At 45.5% G+C, this 24311-nt stretch overlaps 1 protein-coding gene across 1 annotated transcript in view; it reads right to left on the bottom strand.

Moving 5' to 3' along the window:
• The window catches only part of LOC137562094 (mucin-3A-like), a 173652-nt gene that overhangs the window by 81086 nt on the left and 68255 nt on the right, over positions 1-24311 (bottom strand). Inside the window, exons 27-33 of the mRNA XM_068273431.1 lie at positions 20636-20713; positions 18121-18285; positions 14024-14128; positions 12278-12484; positions 8697-8789; positions 3718-4182; positions 2421-2501 (exon numbers count right to left, since the gene is read on the bottom strand). Of these exons, the coding sequence (XP_068129532.1) occupies positions 2421-2501; positions 3718-4182; positions 8697-8789; positions 12278-12484; positions 14024-14128; positions 18121-18285; positions 20636-20713 (1194 nt within the window). The remainder of the gene's footprint in view (positions 1-2420; positions 2502-3717; positions 4183-8696; positions 8790-12277; positions 12485-14023; positions 14129-18120; positions 18286-20635; positions 20714-24311) is intronic.

The following is a 24311-nucleotide window of genomic DNA, read 5'->3' on the forward strand; positions in this document are numbered from 1 at the left end:
GGAACGCAAATAATCACTCGCGTTCCCATGCCTGTCGGCTGGTGACAGCCAAACCGGAAGTGTTCGCCGGCGGGTGCAGAGGCATCGGACCGGAGCTGCAAGGGCACCGATCGGCTGCAGGGGGCTGAGGGAAGCCCCAGGTGAGTTCATCTCATTTTTTTGTGGCTTTAGGTTCACTTTAAGAGGTCTTGTGAACTTTTGACCTTTATAATAAATTTAATATCCCATAAAACTATAGGGATAGAATGATGATTTTTTTCAACACAAATGGGCACAAAACACAACACTACCCAACTATACTAGTTTTATATGTGTGCCCTTGTACAGGGGATGGGTGAAATCATCATGTAGAAAAAAATAATTGCTATTATCTTCAAAATAAAATCAACACATTTTTTTTTTCACACCACAAATGGGCACAAAGGTAGCACCAACCTTATCTTTTAAAATAGCATTATTTATGGAGAATTATCTAGAATAAGGAAGTGCAAACCCTCCAGATCACCGCCGTCACAAATTTGCAATTTTATGAACACCCATTTTACCTCCGGCATACCGGAAAAAAAGTGCTGGGGGGATGTGGGTGATTACAACATTTGATTGGAAAGGGTTAACCAGTAGTGATGGATGAATTAGTTTGCCAGTGGACAGTTTCTGGCAAATGCTCGAATTTATGTGAAAAATTCCCTAAAATGTGTGTACGTGTTTAACATTGAAGTCACTGGCCGCCAACTTGGATGTAGTGGTTACTAGCAATAGCAAAGTTAAATTTTAAAATAATGATGTAGGGTCCCCCCTCCCAAGCCTCTTTAACCCTTTGTCACCCATGCAGGATGGGATAGCCAGAATGCAGAGCCCAGGTCGCGTGGGGTTCTTGCAGCCTGAGCTAAACAGTCAACATGGTCCATAATATGCGGGGGCAGAAAAGCTTCCCCTTCTCCCCCAGATCCCTTGCTCAGTCCATTGAAGAAGGGCTCTTCCCCACCTCCAGTGCCCAGGAGTAAGATGAGGTATATACCCTGGGGGATTTTCATAGTAGCATGTGAGGGTCCCCTTGGAAGGAGGGGACCCACAGATGCCTGCCCTATCCCCAGGTGAAATAAGTATAGGGTTACTGATGTACCCCTTACCCATTTCCCCAAAGAGTTAAAATGAAATAAAAACACAACCAAAACATTAGTCCTTGAAGGTTTCTGAAGTTTGCCTGCCATTAAAGTCTGTGCGGTGCTTACTACAAGAAAATCTGTGCGGTCACTGCAAATGCAAGTATTTTGTGTACTAAAACTGGCCATGAATGTTCACTTCACGAAAAGTCACTGTGACGACTACTAAAATGATTTTATTTCTGTCTTGTAATTTCGCTGTTTACTGTATTTTGTTGTTTGCTGTATTGAATAGTGTGTGTGTGTGTGTGCCATAGAATGATTAGTGCTGACCAGGACTGGTAGAGACTGGTCATTATCTCTGGTGCATTGTCTTCTAATTATCTCCTGCTGTGTAGTACAACACCTGAGAGACAGCTAGTCTGCAGAGGTTTATCTATCAAACTAGATTCATAGGGCAAATAGAGAGAGGACAGGCAGTTGAGTTTTGGAGGAGAATATGTGAATATTTGAACCTGTGTCTCCCTGCTGTGGATGGACTTTGCTATTTTAGACACATGGGGCTCGATTCACAAAGCGGTGCTAACCCAGTTAGCACGCCTAAAAGACTTTAGGCATGATAACCATTGCACCACGCTGGTGAAAAGCCAGTTTAGGCATGATAAGTTTAGGTGTGATAAGTTTAGGCATGATAAGTTTAGACAAGTTTAGATAGCGTGCAAAGTCCCGCACGCAAAGCAGCGCCATTAAACTGTATGCAAAGTGCACCAGACTTTGCTAGCGCAAAACTTTTGATCAGCTGTGCACTGCGGTGCTAATGCAGTTGGTGCTTAAACTTATCATGCCTAAACTTATCACACCCAAACTTATCATGCCTAAACTTATCACACCTAAACTTATCACACCTAAACTTATCATGCCTAAACTGAGTTTAGGCGTGATAAAGGGCTTTTCACCAGGGTGCTAACTGTTAGCACCGCTTTGTGAATCAGGCCCCTGGATTTGTATTCCTTGTTGCTTTTGTAGCTGTGGATTATCTGCTTATGGCTATGCTAACTGGACTGTTGACATGTTTTAGAAGAATTGGAATAAAACTGTTTAATTAATCCCTCGCGGTTGCCTGTCTAAAGGTGGTCATACACTGGTCAATTTGCCATCAAATCGACCAACAGATAGATCCCTCTCTGATCGAATGTGATCAGAGAGGGAGCGTATGGCTGCCTTTACTGCAAACAGATTGTGAATCAATTTCAGCATGAAACCCACAATCTGTGGAGCTGCCGCTGCCGCCGACCTCCCCCGCCAGCTATACATTACCTGATCTGGCCAGCGCAACTCCCCCGGTCTCTGCTGTTTTCTTCTCCACGCTGTGCTCCGGGTCCGGCTGGCATGAACTTCCTGTCCAGGGGAAGTTTAAACAGTAGAGGGCACTCTACTGTTTAAACTTCCTGCCGGGACAGGAAGTTCAGTGAAGCAGGAGTCCTGGAGCGAAGAAGAAGACAGTGGTGACAGTGGGGATTCGCGCCGGCCGGAACAGGTAATGTATTCCCGCTGTATTGCGTCGGTCGTCGGGCATCCGAATGCCATTATCGACGCACTCCCAACCCGCCAACGATCGAGAAAAATCGATCATTCTGTCAGTGTTTGCGCGACGATTTCACAGCAGATTCGACCACAGTGATCGAATCTGTTGTATATCGGTGGGAAAATCATTAGGTGTATGGGCCCCTTAATCAGTGTCACACGACTATATCATCACACTCACAGACCACTAACGTTGGTTTGCACTGTTTGTCCATCATTATTAACCAGGCTGCTTTCTGAACTTGACTTTAATTCTGTTTTAAAGTGACACTGTAGTAAAAGGGATGTGAAGGTTTCCATCTTTATTTCCTGTTAAACAATGCAAATGTGCTGCTTGTCCTGCTGATCCTCTGACTCTAATGTGATAAGCCACACAAACAGATTCAGAATGCAGATTACATATTGTTTGGTCCCCTATACTTTCCTAATGGTTTTGGGTCACCCTGAGCTGCTTGGGTATTCTGTTGTTCTGGCTCAAGACCCTATCCCATAGAGCCATATCAATCCCTGCCATGCACTGAGGGGGACCAACAGTCCGAAACAGGCTGTCTACATGTGGGGTTGGTGTAACTCTGTAAAATGTAAAAGCTGTAGGCTTGCTGTACACCAGCAGTTCTGGAGGTAAGCCTGGCTTCAGGGACATAAAGAGATAATTTGCATATTCAGCAGAGGTGCATTGTGGGTAACCACAGTTACACACTTAAATCTGAATAATTGTAAATACCTTCTGTTTTACAAAGGCAAATTACACTAAGCATTGCTTTTTAGTAGGAGGGCTTTCTGGTCTCTTTTGGTCTCCTATACTTTCCTAGTGGTTTTGGGTCACCCCGAGCTGCTTGGGTGTTCTGTCTTATAACTAAAGTCTGACCACACACATGCTTGTTTAAGGTTTGGGATTCAGGCTCTACTAAACCTAGACAGATCAGCAGATCAAGAATGCTGCATGCAGTGTGTTTGTTAGAATACCATGATATCATAAAGAAAGCATCAGATTAAGCAATATTATTATTATGTAGTTAAACTGCTTTACCAGAAGTGGATGCTGTGGTTGTTTGCAGTGAAGTAGTGACAGTTGGACAGCTTCCTCCAGCACACGTAACTGTTGTGGTGCTCTGAGTAGTTGTGGGCGGTGAAGTAGTGACAACTGGACAGCTTCCTCCAGCACACGTAACTGTCGTGGTGCTCTGAGTAGTTGTGGGTGGTGTAGTAGTGACAGTTGGACAGCTTTCTCCAGCACACGTAACTGTCGTGGTGCTTTGAGTAGTTGTGGGCGGTGTAGTAGTGACAGTTGGACAGCTTCCTCCAGCACAAGTAAATGTTGTGGTGCTCTGAGTAGTTGTGGGTGGTGAAGTAGTGACAGTTGGACAGCTTCCTCCAGCACACGTAACTGTTGTGGTGCTCTGAGTAGTTGTGGGCGGTGAAGTAGTGACAGTTGGACAGCTTCCTTCAGCACACGTAACTGTTGTGGTGCTCTGAGTAGTTGTGGATGTCACAACTGAAAGGAGAAAATAATGACATTAAAATTAGCAGCTATAGTTAAAGCTATATTTAAAGAGAAACCGTAAGCAACAATTGAACTTCATCCCAATCAGTAGCTGATACCCCCTTTCTCATGAAAAATCTTTTCCTTTTCACAAACGTATCATCAGGGGGCTCTGTATGGCTGATATTGTGGGGAAACCCCTCCCACAGTGTGATGTTAGGACCTGTGCACTGACATCACACTGTGGGAGCCTTGTTGCATTGTGGGAAATAACAGCTGTTTCCAACTGTCAAGAAAAGCAAGCAGCATCTCCTTCTACAGACATCACCTGCCAGCAGTAAAAATGTCGCCATGTGATAAATGTCAGAATCTTAATCAGGAAAAGGAAACATTTTACAATAGGCAAACACTGACTTAATCACTTATATATAATTATTGTTAAAATGACACACTTTTTTATTACATAATTTTCACTGGAGTTCCTCTTTAAACAAGAATACTACATTTCTTATAGAAAGTCATTAATGTGAGTTCCCATCTGCATCCTTCCTGCTAACTGGAACCATTAAAGTGGGCCTAAACTCTTTCACAGCACAAAATAAAAGTACATATAGCTGCTAAGAAATTCCCTGTGTGTGTGTTCAGCGTGAGCAGCATGTCTAATTAGCCGTTATCAGCAAGTGTAAATCCAGTCTGCAGCCGTACATATTATTTGGGTTTGGCTATCCTGTTCATGTTCTGATGGGAGGCGAGAACCCTGGCTGCATATAATAGCACCCCAATAAGTTTTGGGGGTGGCTATAGAGATGATCTGTTTGTGTTATGGGAAGGTGATAAAACATCACTTTTGGCATTTTTTAAATTTTTAAATGATAACACTTGGAACATCACTTTAAATTTGGAATACAGCTGTGTGCACATACACTTTCTGGATTTAAAGCTAGAAAAAGTGGGAAACACATTGATTACCAGTACTCATTTCAAGGATACGGACAGAAAACAAAGAGTTGTGGTCAATGGATCATACTCAAAATGGGAGACTGTTAGCAGTGGGGTCCCACAGGGGTCTGTACTGGGTCCAGTGCTCTTCAATTTATTTATTAATGACCTAGTAATGACCTAGTAGATGCAGACTAAAAACCTTCTGTAGACTAGTCTAACCTGCTTGGTGAATTGAGGCCAATGTAACCATCATCCAAGATGGGTTGAGAATATACCAAAGGGGCAGATAATTAAGATAAGGAGAAACTGTGGAAGATTGGAGGACTACACACAACAATCACAGGTATTAATATCCAGATTAGTGGAAAAGGGCTACGAGGAGGAGGAATTGTTGAAATCTGTGTTTGAGGTAGGTAAGATGGATCAAGTTAAGCTAATAGCTAATAAAGGACAACAAAATAGGAATGATAAGTATAATCTGGCATTTATTACAGCATTCAGTAGCCAGTTTAGAAACATGGAAAATATATTTAGAAAGCGTTGGAGTGTGCTGGCTGAGGACCCTGCCCTAAAAGGTATATTACCTTGAAAATTACAATTCATATATTGCAAAGCCACCAATTTAAGGAATCTCTTGGTGTCTAGTTTTGTAGACGCCACCAAAAAAAGGAAATACTGTGTTCTGGCAAAAAGAGGGGTTCTTTCCATGCAAAACGTGTACTGGGTGTAAATATGCACAAAGCTGTAGGGTGGACCAGTTAAATCTTGGACTAATAAGAGGGAATGGAAAATAAAACAGAACATTTCCAGTAACACTAAGAGAGTTGTGTACCTGATATGGTGCAAATGTGGACTTCAATACATAGGCCATACAAAAAGAAAATTACGTGAGAGAATTGGGAAACATGTGAGAAATATAGAGAATGAGGTAAAAGGACATAGTGTATCGGATTACTTTAGAATCCAACATAACCAAAATGCTGGCACTGGGTGCCAGCCCAGCGTGGGTGAGGGTGATAGGTGTGGACAGGTGGCGAGGACATCGGGAGCTGGCGGTATAGCGTCTGCATAGGATGCGCTCTCAGCTATACTTAGCTGAGGAGACAGGCGGCATCTTTATACTGTCCTATACTGCTGACCCATATACACGTGCAAATTGCATGGTCCCCTTATGTAAGTTTTGTTTTTATGCTATTTTTTATGCTGTTTTTACTATGAAAACTCTGTATTAAACAATTTGCTCGTAGAGTTGCCGTTTGTTTGTTTTTTATGATTTTTTACTGATATCCATTCAAGAGATGAATCATTGCCGAATTGGTGGATCCTGGACGCAGTGCTGCTCATCTGGATTCCGGATATCCGGGTAACCCGGATATCCGAATTTTTTTTTAGCTATCCAACCAGATTTGGATTCCGGATACCTGGGCCCAAATCCGGATAGCTATCTGTGGATAGTTGGCTGGAAATGCGGATATCCGCGGATATACAGATCTTGAGATACTGTAACTAAGTAGATGACGTCCAGGATGTCATTGAGCCAATCAGAGGGCTCCCAGCAGAAGCCCTAGCAACCAATCACAGAAGGGAACCCTGGCCAGCCCCACCTGACCTCATTGAGCCAATCAGAGGGCTCCCAACCTAAGCCCTGGCACCCAATCACAGAAGGGAACCCTGGCCAGCCCCCCCCCCCCTGTATAATTAGGGGGGCTGCCATGATGATAAATCAGAGACATTCTCCAGTGCTGCTGGCCTAGTAAGTGCTGTATACAGTGTTAAACCTAAGGGCTGGTTCAGATGGACATTTTTGCGGTGTTTCAGATGCAGCGTTTTTTGGGATCTACTGCCATCCCATTCCAGTGAATGGGAGCGTTTATGGCTGGCTTTTGCAGGCTTTCATAAATGCCTGGCGGTTGATCCCAGTGTTGTGTCTAGTCTCGAAAGCAACATGTTGCTATCAGAGGCGGTAAACGCCAGGAAACAATAGCAGAGACTAGAACTGCTAGCCTTGAATGCTTCCAAAAAGCCTTCAAAAGCTAGCTTTTAAATGCTGGCATTTAAACGCTGGCGTTTAAACACAACACCAAGCGAAAGCTCTGCAGATGCCCGTGTGAACCAGCCCTGAAGCTGTTCATTGATTAACCCCTTCACTGTCACTACACTATTGTTAAATAGGTAGCTAGCTTGATTTTGTTGTGTGACAGTCAGAGTGTGTGCTGCAGGGCTGCTGCAGGCAGCTGCTATGTGTCTTTGTGTGTGCAGTGCACAGACCAGGCCAGCTGCTGCCTGCTGGCCTGCTAGCCTTAACTACAGTATAGGTTAGGTTAGGGAATAGGATTACTATTGTGTTATTGTATAGTTAGTACTGTAGTACTGCAGTCAGTGCTAGTTAGTTGTTAGAGTAGTAGTACTACTGTGTTAGCTTACTACAGAACTGCTGTGCTGCTGAACAGTGCCAGTGGGACAATAAGTGTGCACTAGTGTCTTTTCCTCTGCTGTCTGACTGTTAGGCTCCCTGCACACTGCAAATCCGTTTTCCGATTCCGATTCCGTTTCCGATTCCGATTCCGATTCTGTTTCCGATTTTCCTTGAATACATTCTACAGAAAAACGGATCAAAAAACGCAGCATGCAGTTAAGATTAAAAATCTGAATCGGAATCGGATGTAAAAACAGATTAAAAAACGGAATCGGAATCTGAAATGCATGCAGTGTGCAAGAGGCCTTACTCGGCACGTGGCATGTGGCACTCGGCACATGGCACTTGACACGGCTGTCGGGTAGCAGAAAAGACATGTGTCTTTTCTGTTACCCGCCTTAATAAAGGGGACCCTGGGTGGCCCCGAAATGATCATCAGCCTATGCAGGTCAGACTGTTTTTTTCACACATATGTGATGGGACAATAAAACTTCACGTGTATTGCTCCGATAAGTCTGTGTGCGGACTGTAGTCACATGACGCAGAAGAAGAAGGAAGCCTCTACTGCCGGCTTCAAAAGAGCATTAGGTGTGTATTTTACTTTCCCTCACCCACCTGCTGCTGCACCTTCCCTCACTCACCCGACACTCAGGTTCGCGTCCCCACATCTCCTCATCCCCGTGGAATGGTCCGTTTATTCACCAGTGTGAAGAAACGTTCCATTTTCCATTGCCCCAATGCAGCAGCATTTTTTGTCCCGTTCCGTTGCGCTGGGCAGAAGGACCAGAAAATTAGGGCCTGAAGCAATTTTTTGATCCGGGGACCAGAACGTATGGAACGTATCCGTACCAACGGACGCATGTGAACGGTTCAATAGGCTAACATTGCATCCTTTCACATCCGTTCCGTTTGTACAGTATACGTTCCGGTTACGTTCTGCAAAAGAACGCAGATGTGAACCAGTCCCAAGACCAGACAGACTCAGTAGTTTGGCAGAGTTCCTGTTGTTTCTGACAAAAGTACATTTTTCCAATAAACTGCCACACAGATTCAAGGCATGACATTGATTTTTGCCATAGTCATTTGCTTATTAAAATTTGCTTTTCACTTTTCATAAAAATACAATAGTCACTAGTTGACTCTGTGTTTGTTGGTACTTTAAGCTCACCTGTAGTACAGGGTTCTGGAATGTTTTCTTCAGTACAAGGATCTGGTGTTGTTGTAGGAGGAGGTGTTGTTGTAGGAGGAGATGTTGTTGACTCTGAGAATAATGCATGTTAATATGTTAATGAAGTGCTTTGAAAGGTAGATACATTATAAAACCTAGAAAGCTTAGGTATCATTTAACCCATTAACACAAATTAAAATTGGTAATGTGTGGTGCCATTTGTACGTCTAGTGAGGTTTCGCTATTGCAGACCAGCTCTGTATTGATTTGTTGGATTGTTTGGTGAGAGATGTTTTTTCTTGGAAGCAGGGAAACTTTCATGCCCCTCTTTGTATGAACCAAATACCAATGTCCAGACTTTGTTCCCCTCAATATTGAAGAGTTAGCAATATACTATTTCTATTTACCTTCTCTCATGTAGTTGTCCCAGCACTGGTCTTTAACAGAGCCTCTAGAGACTCTCAAGCTTTATCAGCTGTCCGCTGCTCCTTCACATGACTATGGTTAGGACATAAGACTCAGGAGCTGCAAGCAGGCACAGGAGGAGGCAAGGCTGTGGAGTCGGAGTTGGAGTCGAAGTTAAGAAGTCAAAGCAATTTTGGGTACCTGGAGTCAGAGTCGGAGTCGGAGTCTGTGATTTCATAAACTGAGGAGTCGGGAGTCGGAGTCAGATCCTTTTTATACAAATTCTACAGCCTTGGTAAGTATTAGACTAAGGAGTCGCAGTCGAGGAATCTGAGTTGGAGTCATTTTGGGTACCTGGAGTTGGGGTTGGAGTCGGAGTCAGTGGTTTCCTGAGGAGTCGGATGATTTTTGTACCGACTCCCCAGCCCTACGTATATTTATCTCACGCTATATTGACAATTGTTCATGGAACTTGGCTCTGGTTATCCCCACTGCTTGTCCTAGTACTCAGGAGGAGTGGCTTTGGTAGCATTGTAATGGACCTCTATTTGTCCCCTGCGATACCCTAAAGTTGTGGGGTATTAATTACCACAGCATAGACCATCTACTGGTAATAATTGGGTAAAAGAGGTGCCCTGGTGTATGATAAAAGCGTTTAAAAACAGTTTAAAATCGATAAGGAAATGAGGTAGCTTACCTCAATGACGAACAATCTTTGTGGTACAAAAGATTTTATTAGAAATATCGATGCACACAGAAAGGCCGGGGAGAGCCGGGAGAGATGCTGGAATCCGGCTGCGCAGCAGCGATCACGCGCGGACTCCTAAAAGGCAGGGAATTCCCTAGCCTGACCTGAGCTCGGGCTTACTGCTCGCAGCTCATCTCTCCAAGCCCAAGCTCAGGTCGGGCTTACCGCCGGGGAGGTTAATTATATGTGCTTATTATTATTATTTAATGAATTTATAAAGCGCCAACATATTACGCAGCGCTGAACATTAATTTAGGTTACAGACAATATTTAGGGGTGACATACAGCAATATGACAATACAGGAATACAAGAAAACCAGATCACACACCATAGTATGAGTACCAGGTAATGCTTAGTCAGTCACTGGATGGAGCAAGGAAATTAGGCAAGTTAGGTTCACTCAGCTGCATAGCATGGGTTCACAGTAATGGAGGTGCAAGATCAGGTAGATGTAGAGGGTATCTTTATTTATATTTACTTTAAGTAATAAAGCTGCTGGTATTTATATGTCATTGAGTATATATCATAAACATATGATAACAAAGTAAGTGTATAAATAATTGGATTTTTTATCATCGAGGTAAGCTACCTCATTTCCTTATCGGGTTTTAAACTGTTTTTAAACGCTTTTATCATACACCAGGGTGTCTTTTTTACCCAATTATAAAGTGTAGAGAAACCGAGAGCCCAATATAGTGTAGTATGTTAAGCATAAATGAAATAAAGGTTATCGTGAGAAAATTACACTCACAAACATGGGTTACCACAAAGGCAACCACTGTATAGGCAGGTGAGGAGATTAGACCTGTCCTCACTCAGGGATAAGAAGTCGCTCTCTGTAGATGCGAAAGGGGGTAGATCACCCCTCCACCAGGGGTGGACACGGTATAGCAGTAGGAGAACAGAGGCGCCAGCAGGATAAAAGCGGATAAAAACTTTAAAATTTGCTGGGAGTAAGTGGTGGACTTACCTCCATAAAGCAGACACGAAAGACTGTCTGAATAGTAGCAATCACATTTATTAAATAGTACCCCAAAAAGTGCAACGCGTTTCGCAGGCCCAGCCCGCTTCATCAGGCAATAAACGTGGGGACAAAACAGAATTTTGGCATTAGCAGGTGTAGCGCCTCAATATAGCAATATAGCGTGAGATAAATATACGTAGGGCTGGGGAGTCGGTACAAAAATCATCCGACTCCTCAGGAAACCACTGACTCCTCAGGCGCTACACCTGCTAATGCCAAAATTCTGTTTTGTCCCCACGTTTATTGCCTGATGAAGCGGGCTGGGCCTGCGAAACGCGTTGCACTTTTTGGGGTACTATTTAATAAATGTGATTGCTACTATTCAGACAGTCTTTCGTGTCTGCTTTATGGAGGTAAGTCCACCACTTACTCCCAGCAAATTTTAAAGTTTTTATCCGCTTTTATCCTGCTGGCGCCTCTGTTCTCCTACTGCTGTTTTTACCCAATTAGTGCTCCATACACTCCCCACATGCTACCTGTCTGAGGGGTGGAAGCAGAGACCCGTGGTCTTACCACGGTTAACATTACAATGCTACCAAAGCCACTCCTCCTGAGTACTAGGACAAGCAGTGGGGATAACCAGAGCCAAGTTCCATGAACAATTGTCAATATAGCGTGAGATAAATATACGTAGGGCTGGGGAGTCGGTACAAAAATCATCCGACTCCTCAGGAAACCACTGACTCCTCAGGCGCTACACCTGCTAATGCCAAAATTCTGTTTTGTCCCCACATTTATTGCCTGATGAAGCGGGCTGGGCCTGCGAAACGCGTTGCACTTTTTTGGGGTACTGTTTAATAAATGTGATTGCTACTATTCAGACAGTCTTTCGTGTCTGCTTTATGGAGGTAAGTCCACCACTTCCTCCCAGCAAATTTTAAAGTTTTTATCCGCTTTTATCCTGCTGGCGCCTCTGTTCTCCTACTGCTGTTTTTACCCAATTAGTGCTCCATACACTCCCCACATGCTACCTGTCTGAGGGGTGGAAGCAGAGACCCGTGGTCTTACCACGGTTAAGATCTGCTTCCTATCTTTCTTCAAAGAGAGCGACCGCATCCAGGTCCCCGGTGACCTTCCTGAGTGGAGTCGGGTTTATTGTCTCCACCTGCTTCCTGTGGTCGGTTGCCCCCCTGCAACCCACCTTTGTGAGTAGTTCTTATACACACTTTCTATTGTTTTTACATACTGCACAATTGGGCTCCCTTTTTGCCCCCTGTGTCTTTTCCTAGAGGGTGTTCTCACACCCACAGCCCACAGCCCACTACATCTACTGGTAATATCAGTCGAATGTTTTCCTGGACCTTGCCACGTGACTGAGCTGCTTATAAACAGTATGTGGCTTCATGCAATTGTTAATTCGGTTTCACTAGTTGACTCTGTGCTTGTTGGGACTTTAAGCTCACCTGTAGTACAAGCTTCTGAAATGTTTCCTTCAACACAAGGAGCTGGTGTTGTTGTAGCTGGTGTTGTTGTAGCTGGTGTTGTTGTAGCTGGTGTTGTTGTAGCTGGTGTTGTTGTAGCTGGTGTTGTTGTAGCTGGTGTTGTTGTAGCTGGTGTTGTTGTAGCTGGTGTTGTTGTAGCTGGTGTTGTTGGATGGGATGTTGTTGTCTCTGAGAATAGAAAATAATGATATGTTAATGCAATGTTTAGGAAAATAGATAACATTCATGGAGGCTACAAAGTTTAGCTATCATTTTACCCCAATACAAAAAAATGCAATACGTCATTGATTTTGTATTGCACCGAGGAAAACTGAAAATCAATCAATGGCTAAAATTCTACAATTACGATTTTTTTTTGTGCAACATAGACTCCAGCTATGAAGCACCAAAATTGTCTTTGACCAACAATTTATTACTGGACTGACCTAAACTGAGCAATAATCAGTGCCTGGAATTGCACCCTGAAGAGTTGCATGACCCTCACCCTAATTCTGTTTTGGGTCAGAATTGCAAAATAAAGCCTAGAAACCAGAAAGGTATAATTCCACTGCTCAGCTCTGCTTCTGGATTTAGTAAACAAAAAGAAAACTAAAATCTTAAATCATAATTTAGCAGGCATATAATACAGACAACACAAATCTTCAAACACTCATTTTTGAAACACATGTGGCACACCACACTCTATAATAGCATGCATCAGCATGTATCACTTAAGTAACAAACTTACATGCCCCCATAGCATAAGCCATATACGCACGTCCAACTTTTGTTCCCCTCAATATTGCAAAGATGACAGTGTGCCGTTTCTATTGACCTGCTCTCATGTAGTTGCCCCAGCACTGGTCTTAAACAGTGCAACTAGATGCTCAAGCTTTATTAGCTGTCTGCTGCTCCTTCACATGACTATGGAGAGGACATAAGACTGAGGAGCTGCAAGCAGGCACAGGAGGATGTATGTATATTTATCTCACACTTCATTGACAATCAGGCCCAGATATACATCACAGCAGCCTATAGGCACGGATGTCCTGGCACTCTAGACGTCACCCTCCATGAACCTACAAACCCCCGCTGAACTGCATCGCTAGTGTGCAGACTTGCTCAGTGTTCCTTAGTATTAAGTAGCCAGAAGTACCCTCAATATTAAGAAGCTAGAGGTGCCCCCAACCCCAAGAATTAAGGCAGCTAAATGTGCCCCAAATTATTAGGTAACCAGAGGTGCCTCTGACTGTAAGTAAGATCTGGTCATTGGAATGCCGAGACCCAGGTGAGTAACCTCTAATTTACACTCTCATCGGGACTCTGCATATGTAAGACAGGAGGAAATCACTTGGGGAGGGAAGTGAGACACCTTTTTATAATCAGGCGCCTGTCGGCTTGTGCCTACAGTGCCTTATGGTAAATCCAGCCCTCTTGATGATTCTTCATGGAACTTGACTCTGTTTATCCCTGCTGCTTGTCCTGGTACCCAGGATGAGTGGCTTTGGTAGTATTGTAATGGACCTCTATTTGTCAGTGTCACCCGCCATACCCTAAAGTTGTGGGCTATTAATTACCCCAGCATAGACCATCTACTGGTAATATCGGTACAATGTTTTCCTGGACCTTGCCACATGACTGAGTTGCTTATAAACAGTATGTGGCTTCATGTAACTGTTAATTCCGTTTCACTAGTTGACTCTGAGTTTGATGGAATTTTAAGCTTACCTGTAGTACAGGCTTCTAAAATGTTTCCTTCAGCACAAGGAGCCGGTGTTGTTGTAGCTGGTGTTGTTGTAGCTGGTGTTGTTGTAGAAGGAGATGTTGTTGTCTCTGAGAATAGAAAATATTGATGTCTTAATGAAATGTTTAGAAAAAAAAGGTAAATATATAAAGGCTAGAAAGCTTAGATATCATTTTATCCCAATGCAAAATAAAATGGAATTAGTAGTCGGATTTATAATGCCCTGAGTAAAACTGAACATCAATCAATTACTGAAATTCTGTAATCACCCTTTTGTTTTGTACAAAGTAGACTTCAGCTATGAAGCACCAAAGATTGACTTTGCCAACAATTTCATCCTGGACTGACGAAAACTGAGCATTAATCAGTGCATTTAATTGCACCCTGATGCATTTCATGACCCTCACCCTAATTCCATGCACCACAGTATAAAATACGGATAATGGAATCAATTTTCAATTATCTGGATTTTGGATCAGAATTGCAAAATCAGGCCTAGAAACCAGAAAAGTATAATTCCACTGCTCAGCTCTACTCCTGGATACAGAAAGAACAAAAACAAAGGAAAATTGAATCTTAAATCACAGCTCAGCTCTACTTCTAGATACATTAAATAAAAAGAAATGTAAAATGTTAATTCAAAATGTAGCAGGCATATAATACAGACAATTCAACTCTGCAGCAAGTCCTCTTGAGTATTAAATAAAATTATTAGGCAGCATATTCCCCTTAAACTACATGATTAGACAGCACATCCCTTCCAACGTAATTAGGCCTGATCATCCTGCATATGCCTCCTAAAGATAACATACATTCAAAAGCCACCATATTGCATGAATCAAATACCTACCAAGCAATGTCCAGACTTTGTTCCCCTCAATATTGGAGAGTTGACAGTGGACCACTTCTATTTACCTGCTCTCATGTAATTGTCCCAGCACTGGTCCTAAACAGAGTCTCCAGAGTCTCAAGCTTTCTCAGCTGTCCGCTGCTCCTTCACATGCATATGGTGAGGACATAAGACTCAGGAGCTGCAAGCAGGCACAGGGGGAGGTATGCATATTTATCTCATGCTTCATTGAGGATTCTTCAAGAAACTTGAATCTGGTTATCCCTGCTGCTTGTCCTGGTACTCAGGATGAGTGGCTTTGGTAGCATTTTAATGGACCCCTAAGTGTCCCCTGCAGGGCTGGATTAACAACTCACAGGCATTCTGGCAGCCTTAACCCCACCCCTTAACCACTTAAGGACCAGGCGCTTTTTGCCTGATCTGTGCAGCGTGGGCTCTCCAGCCCACAGCACAGATCAGGTTTGCAGCATGGCGATCAGACTTCCCCCCTTTTTGCCCCACTAGGGGGATGTCCTGCTGGGGGGGTCTGATCACCGCCGGCTGCCTGTGATTTGCAGGGGGGCTGATCAAAGCCCCCCTCCACAGAGATTTCCGCTCTCTCTGCCCTTACCTGCTTCTCCCGCAGGCTATGGGCTGTCCTGCGCCGTCTAGGATAGGCTTCAGCCTATGAGATGCCGGCGATCCCCACCAATCAGAGGCCAGGGATCGCTGATCTCATTTACGGTGCTGCTGCGTAGCAGCACCGTATGATGTAAACAGCCCGCCTGTTTACATTTAGCCTGCGAGCCGTGATCGACGGCTCACAGACTGTTCACGGAGACACCCTCCGTGAACTGACATGGAACCCATGTAAAACCACTTACGACCAGCCGCGGCCTATCGGCGATGGGCGGTCGTTACATTAAATCAGGCCACACCCCAAGTAAAAATATTCTGAATGCTAATCCCTGCCTCATGTCACTAACTGTCCTTATAAATTTACATTCTAATCCCTGTCTCATCATGCTTAGTGACATGAGACAATAATGCTCCTGAGGTCATTGATATGGGACAGGGATTAGACTGTAAACTTCTGAGAGCAGTTAGAGCCCCCACTTGAACACAGGCACACACACACACACACACACGCTAAGACAGACAGACACACACACACACGCACACACATATTTGAACACACACACACACACACACACACACACACACACACACACACACACACACACACACACACACTACACACACACACACACACGCATACACACACACACACATCACACACATCACACACACACACACACACACACACACACACACACACACACACACACACACACACACACACACACACACACATTTTAACACAGGCATATACACACTTTAACACAGACATGTACACACACACACACCTTAACCTTCCTGGCGGTAAGCCCGAGCTGAGCTCGAGGTAAGCCGCCGGAAGGCACCGCTCAGGCCCCGCTGGGCCGATTTGCATAATTTTTTTTTGCTGCACGCAGCTAGCACTTTGCTAGCTGCGTGCAGTGCCCAATCGCCGCCGCTACCCGCCGATCCGCCGCTATCCGTCGCACCGCAGCCGCCCCCCCCCCCCCCCCCAGACCCCGTGCGCTGCCTGGCCAATTAGTGCCAGGCAGCTCCATGGGGTGGATCGGAATCCCCTTTGACGTCACGACGTCGATGACGTCGGTGACGTCATCCCGCCCCGTCGCCATGGCGACGGGGGAAGCCCTCCGGGAGATCCCGTTCTTTGAACGGGATCTCCGGATCTCCGATCGCCGGCGGCGATCGGAGGGGCTGGGGGGATGCCGCTGAGCAGCGGCTATCATGTAGCGAGACTTTGTCTCGCTACATGAAAAAAAAAGAAAATTAAAAAAAAAAGATGTGCTGCCCCCTGGCGATTTTTTTGCAAACCGCCAGGAGGGTTAACATAGGCACACACACATTTGAGCATAGGCACACACACACACATTTGAGCACAAACGCACACACACACACATATATTTTAACACAGGCATAGATACAGTTAAACGTAGATACACAATTGCACACACACACACACATTTGAACATAGGCACACACACACATACACACATACATACAAACATACACACACACACACACACACACACACACACACACACACACACACACACACACACGTGTTAACACAGATAAACAGATTTGAACAAAGGCACATACACATTGGAACACAGCCACACACACAGAATGAATTAAAGAACTGCACCCAAAATACACAAAATCTGGCAGCTGAGTACATTATACACCAGCACCATACCACTAAACTTGCTGCTATTTTTTCCTTGGGACTTGGGTTTAATGATTCTTGAACTGAACAGAGCTGGGGAGGAGAGGGTAAAGTTTTTTTTTTTATCTCCAAGCAGCCAAGCCAGCACATAGCACCATGCAGACTTGGCTTGCCTCAGTGTGAAGGGCCCACTGTGTGTTTCTATGAGCAGGCACACAAAGATCAGAAGTTCAGACTGCAAGATAGCAGAGCAGTCTTTTCTGCCTTTTCACAGCAACACAGCCATCACAGGACTTGGTGCAGATGGAGGGAGAGGGTTGTTGGCAGCGGCTCTTACCTGTCAGCAGCTGATAGCTGTGACTTGTGAGTGACACAGTGTGCAATGGCAAGCAGGTGGCTGCAACACTTAGGCTCCTCAGGTCAGGTGCCTGTCAGGGAAGCTGGCCGCTGGTTCCAGAGGATTGAATGGCTATGGGGGTGGAGTCTGGCCAGCAGGAAGTAAAGGGGAAGCCTGGAGTCACAAAGCCTGGGCTGTGGATGGCTGGCTAAGCAGAGGGGCGGGACTGATTGTAGTCTCTCTCTGTCAGCTATGCCTGGGCTAGGTATGTCTTTACACAATTTAGGAGTGGGACAGGAGCACTGTATCGGTAACCAGGGAGACATTTGAGGAGGGGGGTCGCCTTTAACCGATACTGCGCCTGTAATCACGTGCCTACAGTGTCTTATGGGAAATCTGGCCCTAGTCCGCTGCCTATCCCTAAAGTTGTGGAGCTATTAATATGACAGCACATCTTGAATATGTGAGATCATCTAGTGATAATATTGGTACAATGTTTTCCTGGACCTTGCCACGTAACTGAGCTGCTTATAAACAGTATGTGGCTTCATGTATGTTACTGGTAATTCTCTTTCAGTACTTGAATCTGTGTTTGTTGGTACTTTAAGCTCACCTGTAGTACAGACTTCTGAAATGTCTCCTTCAGTACAAGGGTCTGTTGTTGTTGTAGGAGAAGTTGTTGGGTCTGTTGTTGTTGTAGGAGAAGTTGTTGGGTCTGTTCTTGTTGTAGGAGAAGTTGTTGGGTCTGTTGTTGTAGGAGAAGTTGTTGTGGTTGTCACTGAGAATACAAAAAAATGTTGAGAAGTTAATGAAGTGTTTAGGAAAATAACTAAAATACTGAAGCTAAAAAACGTAGATATCATTTTACCCCAAAAGAAAAAAATGGAATAAGTTGTTGATTTTATATTGCACCAAGTAAAACTGAACATCACTCACTTCTACAATGACCCTTTTTTTCTGCAACATAGTCTTCAGCTTTGAAGCACCAAAAATTGTCTTCGGCAAATACTTTTATACTCGTCTGATCTAAACTGAGCATTAATCAGTGCCTGACATTGCATCGTGATGCATTTCATGACCCTCACCCTAATTCTATGCACCACAGTATGCAATACAAATAATGGAATCAATTTCCAGCTGTCTGGAGTTTGGGTCAGAATTGCAAAATCAAGCCTAGAAACCAGAAAGGTATAATTCCACTGCTCAGTCCTACTCCTGGATACAGTAAAAAAAAAAATAGAATCTTAAATCACAACCCAGCTCTACTTCTAGGTAAAGTAATTACAAAGAAAACTAAAATCTTAAATTTAAAACTTAGGCTTATACGGTAATACAGAGAACACAACTCTGAAGCAAATCCTCTTGAATAACAAATAGGCAGCATATCATTACACTACATAACTAGACACCTCATTATTTCCAACATAATTAGGCCTGATTGTCCTCATACTGTATGTAATAGTGAGGCAGCACATGCCTCCTACAAATAACATAATGAGGCAGCTTATAATCCTCATATAAACCCCTCAAACAGCATAATGTGACAGCATGTTCAACCCCCCCCTCCCCCCACCTTCATAACATGCAAAAGCAGCATATTTCCCTTAAACTACATAATTAGACAGCTCATCTCTTCCAACGTAATTAGGCCTGATCGTCCTCATATGTAATAGCGAGGCAGCATATGCCTCCTAAAGATATCATACATTCAAAAGCATGTATACTCTATAATAAAATAAAATCCCTTTTCCACCATATTGCATGAACCAAATACCTACCAAATAATGTCCAGCCTTTGTTTCCCTCAATATTGGAGAGTTGACAGTGGACCACTTCTATATACCTGCCCTAATGTAATTGTCCCAGCACTGGTCCTAAACACAGCCTCCAGAGTCTCAAGCTTCTACCGCTGTCCACTGCTCCTTCACATGACTATGGTGAGGACATAAGACTGAGGAGCTGCAAGCAGGCACAGGGGGAGGTACGTATATTTATCTCACGCTTCATTAAGGATTCTTCATGGAACTTGACTATGGTTATCCCTGCTGCTTGTCCTGGTACTGAGGATGAGTGGCTTTGGTAGCATTGTACTAGACCCCTAAGTGTCCCCTGCCTTTTTCTAAAGCTCTGGCACTATTAATATGACAGCACATCTTGAACATGTGAGACCATCTAGCAGTGGCGTAGCTAAAGAGCTGTGGGATGCAAGTTTTACAATGGGGCCCCCCAAGCACTCTATACATAACAATTGATATGGTGCATCAAAACCTGCCAATGGCAACTACAGTGTCAGAGGTGCAAGAAGGGGATAAGAAACAGTTTGTTAATGATTATCACTATGCAAAGTATTTATAGAAGTGATTAAAGTGAACCTCTGGACTAAAAATCGACTCCGCAGCACTGAAAAGGCTTGGTGTTTATTTAACAGTTTCACAGCATCAGAACTTTGTTTCTCTTATACAAGCCTCATTTTTAGCTGCACAGAAGAAAACTGCTCGGGCTTTTTTCCCCTGATGCTGTGCAAAGTGTGATGGGATTTCTGATGTTGTTGTTCTCGTTCTGCTGTTTTGGTGCAATTTTTTTTTTTTTACATTTTGAATTTGACATTTGAAGCCTAGCATGTGCAGCTGGGAGGGGTAATCAGGACACAGGACAGTTGGAACTGTGTCTCCTGCTCCTTGTCACCTCCTTTCAACCAAAAAGATGGCTGCCCCCATGACAAAGATGGCAGCCCATGAATCACAAACATTTGCCTGTTCTTTTAAAACAGGGTGGGTAAGAGATTAGATTACTTATCTATTCTAATTAGCATAACTAATGTAACTTGATGACAGTATGTTTGTTTAGGCTGAAGTTCCCCTTTAATGTGAGCACAGGACCAATAGAGAGCCAATACTGAGGTTGAGGGAGGGCCCTTTGGGGCCTCTCTGGCCAAAGGGCCCAATGCGGTTGCTACCTCTCCACCCCCTATTGCTACGCCCCTGCCATCTAGTGATAATATTGGTACAATGTTTTCCTGGCCCTTACCACATGACTGAGCTGCTTATAAACAGTATGTGGCTTCATGTTTGCTACTGTTAATTCTCTTTCAGTACTTGAATCTGTGTTTGTTGGTACTTTAAGCTCACCTGTAGTACAAACTTCTGAAATGTCTCCTTCAGTACAAGGGTCTGTTGTTGTTGTAGGAGAAGTTGTGGTTGTTGTCACTGAGAATAAAAACATAGTTGATAGATTAATGAAATGTTTAGGAAAATAGTTAAAATATCGAGGCTAAAAAACATACATATTATTTTATGCCAACACAAAAAAATTGAATAATTTGTCGATTTTATAATGCATAGAGTAACAGTGAACATTAGTCACTGACCGACATTTTACAATGACCCTTTTTTGAGCAACATAGACTTCGGCTATGAAGCACCAAAAATTGTCTTTGGCGAAAGATTTTATACTCGACTGACCTAAACTGAGCATTAATCAGTGCCTGGCATTGCATCCTGATGCATTTCATGACCCTCACCCTAATTCCATCCACCACAGTATGCAATATGAATAATGGAATAAATTTCCAGCTGTCTGGAGTTTGGGTCAGAATTGACAGGATTAAAGGAGGTAAGGGAGGAGAAAGAGGCAGGAGTCGGATGTGGTGGGGTGGCGGGGGCGATAGAGTGGAGGAGAGAAATATCACTCCGGATGGTTGTAATTTTGTTGATAAAGTAGTTAGATAGGTCAGTGGCTGAGAGGGTGGAGGGGGTTAAGTAGGGCATTGGAGGTGGCAAAAAGACGACGTGGGTTGGAGGCTTGGGTAGCGATCAGGTGAGTGAAGTATATCTGTTTGCTATCAGCGAGGGCAGTATGGTACGTCTGCAACTTGGTCTTGTAACCCAGGAAATCATGTTTGTGGCGGGATTTCCTCCATTTGCGTTCTGCAGCCCGTGTCTCATTTTGTAGTTTTTTTGTGAGGGCAGTGTGCCAAGGTTGGGGGTTGGGGCGACTGTTGGTACGAAAAGTCAGGGGAGCAGCATGATCTAAGGCTGTGGAGAGGTTACTGTTGTATTGAGCTGCCGCTTCGTTGGGGCAGGCCTAGAAACCAGAAAGGTATAATTCCACTGCTCAGTCCTACTTCTGGATAGAGTAAAAAAAAAAATAGAATCTTAAATCACAGCCCAGCTCTACTTCTAGGTAAAGTAAATAAAAAGAAAACTTAAATCTTACATTTAAAACTTAGTAGGCATATAATACAGACAACACAACTCTGCAGCAAGACCTGATTAGCAAGATGGCGCCCAGTGAGCAGCCACGGTCGCATCGGCTCCCAGCAATTAGTGTTTTAGTGTTTTTTGTTTTTGTCTAGTCTACTCAGTTTTAGCATAGGGGTTTCTAAGCTACCTACCTGCTCTTCCACCCAGCAATCAGGCCCTCCAGCACCATCGGAGGGGCCTCTGCCATAGCCACATTACCTCTGCAAGCCCGAGGTCCTGCTGCCCGGCCACCCACGTGGCATCCATCCCCGCTGTCCCCGCAGCCCCGAGGTCCGGCTGCGCGGCTCCCATGTGGCCTCCGGCATCCATCAGGAGGATCAGCGCCACCCCTGGCCCTGCAGCAGGAGGAGGAACACCGCTGCCGCTGCCCCTGCCGCCCCGAGGTCCTGCTGCTCGGCCACCCACGTGGCATCCATCCCCGCTGTCCCCGCAGCCCGGAGGTCCGGCTGCTTGGCTCCCATGTGGCCTCCAGCATCCATCTGGAGGATCAGTGCCACCCCTGTTCCTGCAGCAGGAGGAGGATCACCGATGCCGCTGTCCCCGCAGCCCGGAGGTCCAGCTGCTCGGCTCCCACGTGGCCTCCAGCATCCATCCGGAGGATCAGCGCCACCCCTGTTTCTGCAGCAGGAGGAGGAACACCGCTGTCGCTGTCCCCGCAGCCCAGAGGTCCGGCTGCTCGGCTCCCACGTGGCCTCCAGCATCCATCCGGAGGATCAGCGCCACCCCTGTTCCTGCAGCAGGAGGAGGATCACCGCTGCCGCTGTCCCCACAGCCCGGAGGTCCGGCTGCTCGGCTCCCACGTGGCCTCCGGCATCCATCAGGAGGATCAGCACCACCCCTGTTCCTGCAGCAGGAGGAGGAACACCGCTGCCGCTGCCCCTGCCGCCCCGAGGTCCTGCTGTTCGGCCACCCACGTGGCCTCTGGCATCCACCCGGTTGGAGCGTCACCGCTGCGCTGTCCCTGCAGTCCCGAAGCCCTGCTTGGCCACCGATGTACTCCTGGACTCCATCTTCGCCACAGAGTCTCCGCTGCCACCTCTCCATCTCTGCTACACACCGGGAAGGGCTCAAGCTACTCTGGTAAGCAAGTTTATCTGCCACCCTAGCACCCTTGCTTGCACCCATGCTCGCCCTATCTGCACATCTGAACTCTGTGCCCTAGCACCCTTGCTTGCCCTTCCTGCACATTGGATCTCCGTGCTGGACCTGTGTATCCAGCTGCCTGCCACAATGTGTATCTGCCTGTTACCTGCCTGCTACCCTGCCTGCTACTGGTGCTCTCTTGCCTCATCTGCTCTGCACACGTTGCTAGTCCTGCTTTATCCATCTGCTCTGTACACCTTGCTGGTCCTGCTTTACAAACTGCCTGCCACAGAGACCGCTTGACTGTTACTGCCTGTTACCTGCACTTTACAAACTTCCTGCCACAGTGACCGCTTGACTGTTACTGCCTGTTACCTGCACTTGCCCCCTGCATATTCCATAGCAGCTCCATGGCTCTGAAGCCGCCGCTCTCCCCAAGCACGACGGGCAGAGCCGGGACAAGGTCCTCCAGCACCCAAGGCTGAGACACCAAAGTGCGCCCCTCCATCCCTGCCACCCCAGCCATCACACACTGATTGCTATTAGACTAAGAGGCGCCACAGGGCCCACAACCTCCCCAACACCTTAATATCTAGTTATCTGGCTTGCAGTCACTGCTATGTATCCCCTTTTCTTATTTATTTCTGCTTCAAACACAATTAGGAATGACAGCTGAATGAATTCTGCGCCCCCTCCTAGACTGCGCCCTGAGGCTGGAGCCTCTCCAGCCTATGCCTCGGCCCGGCCCTGACGACGGGCATCACCACGCACACCAGAGAGGAACTCCTGCTATGGGAGGCCTGTAGCACAGAGTCCCATGCATCCCTGCAGGACACAGTCTGGGCACACATCGGGATACTTACCAGGAGGGCCAGGTGGGCCAGCAGAAGATACCGCCCCAGGGGTAAGAGAGCAGGAGTCCAAGTGAAGCTTAAAAGAAAGGGCCTGCATTCACCCATCCCAGCCATTCTCCTGCCTAACGTCCGCTCCCTCCCAAACAAGCTTGATGAACTGCTCATACTGCTAGGACGCAATCGTTCAATGGGCACAAACACCCCAGTCCTCTGCTTCACTGAAACGTGGTTGTCCATCCCGGACAACTCCCTCCAACTACCTGCTCTTCCGCGCAGACCGTGACAGCGCACTCTCCGGAAAACAGAGGGGGGGTGGCATCTGCTTCTATATCAAGGCCACCTGGTGCACAAACACATCCATCATGGACAGTCACTGCTCCCCTGACATTAAGATCCTACTCATAAATTACAAACCTCAATATTCACCAAGAGAATTCTCCTCCTACGTTCTTGTAGGAGTATATATCCCCCCAGTGCCAACACCAAGATCGCTCAGCGTACAATCAGTGACACCATCTCGAGGTGGGAGACATCCCTCCCGGACTCCCTCTTCATCGTCTGTGGGAACTTCAACAGCGCAAACCTCCACACGGAGATGCCTCGCT

This window comes from Hyperolius riggenbachi, chromosome 3 (genome assembly GCF_040937935.1).
Source record: "Hyperolius riggenbachi isolate aHypRig1 chromosome 3, aHypRig1.pri, whole genome shotgun sequence".
Lineage (NCBI taxonomy): Eukaryota > Metazoa > Chordata > Amphibia > Anura > Hyperoliidae > Hyperolius > Hyperolius riggenbachi.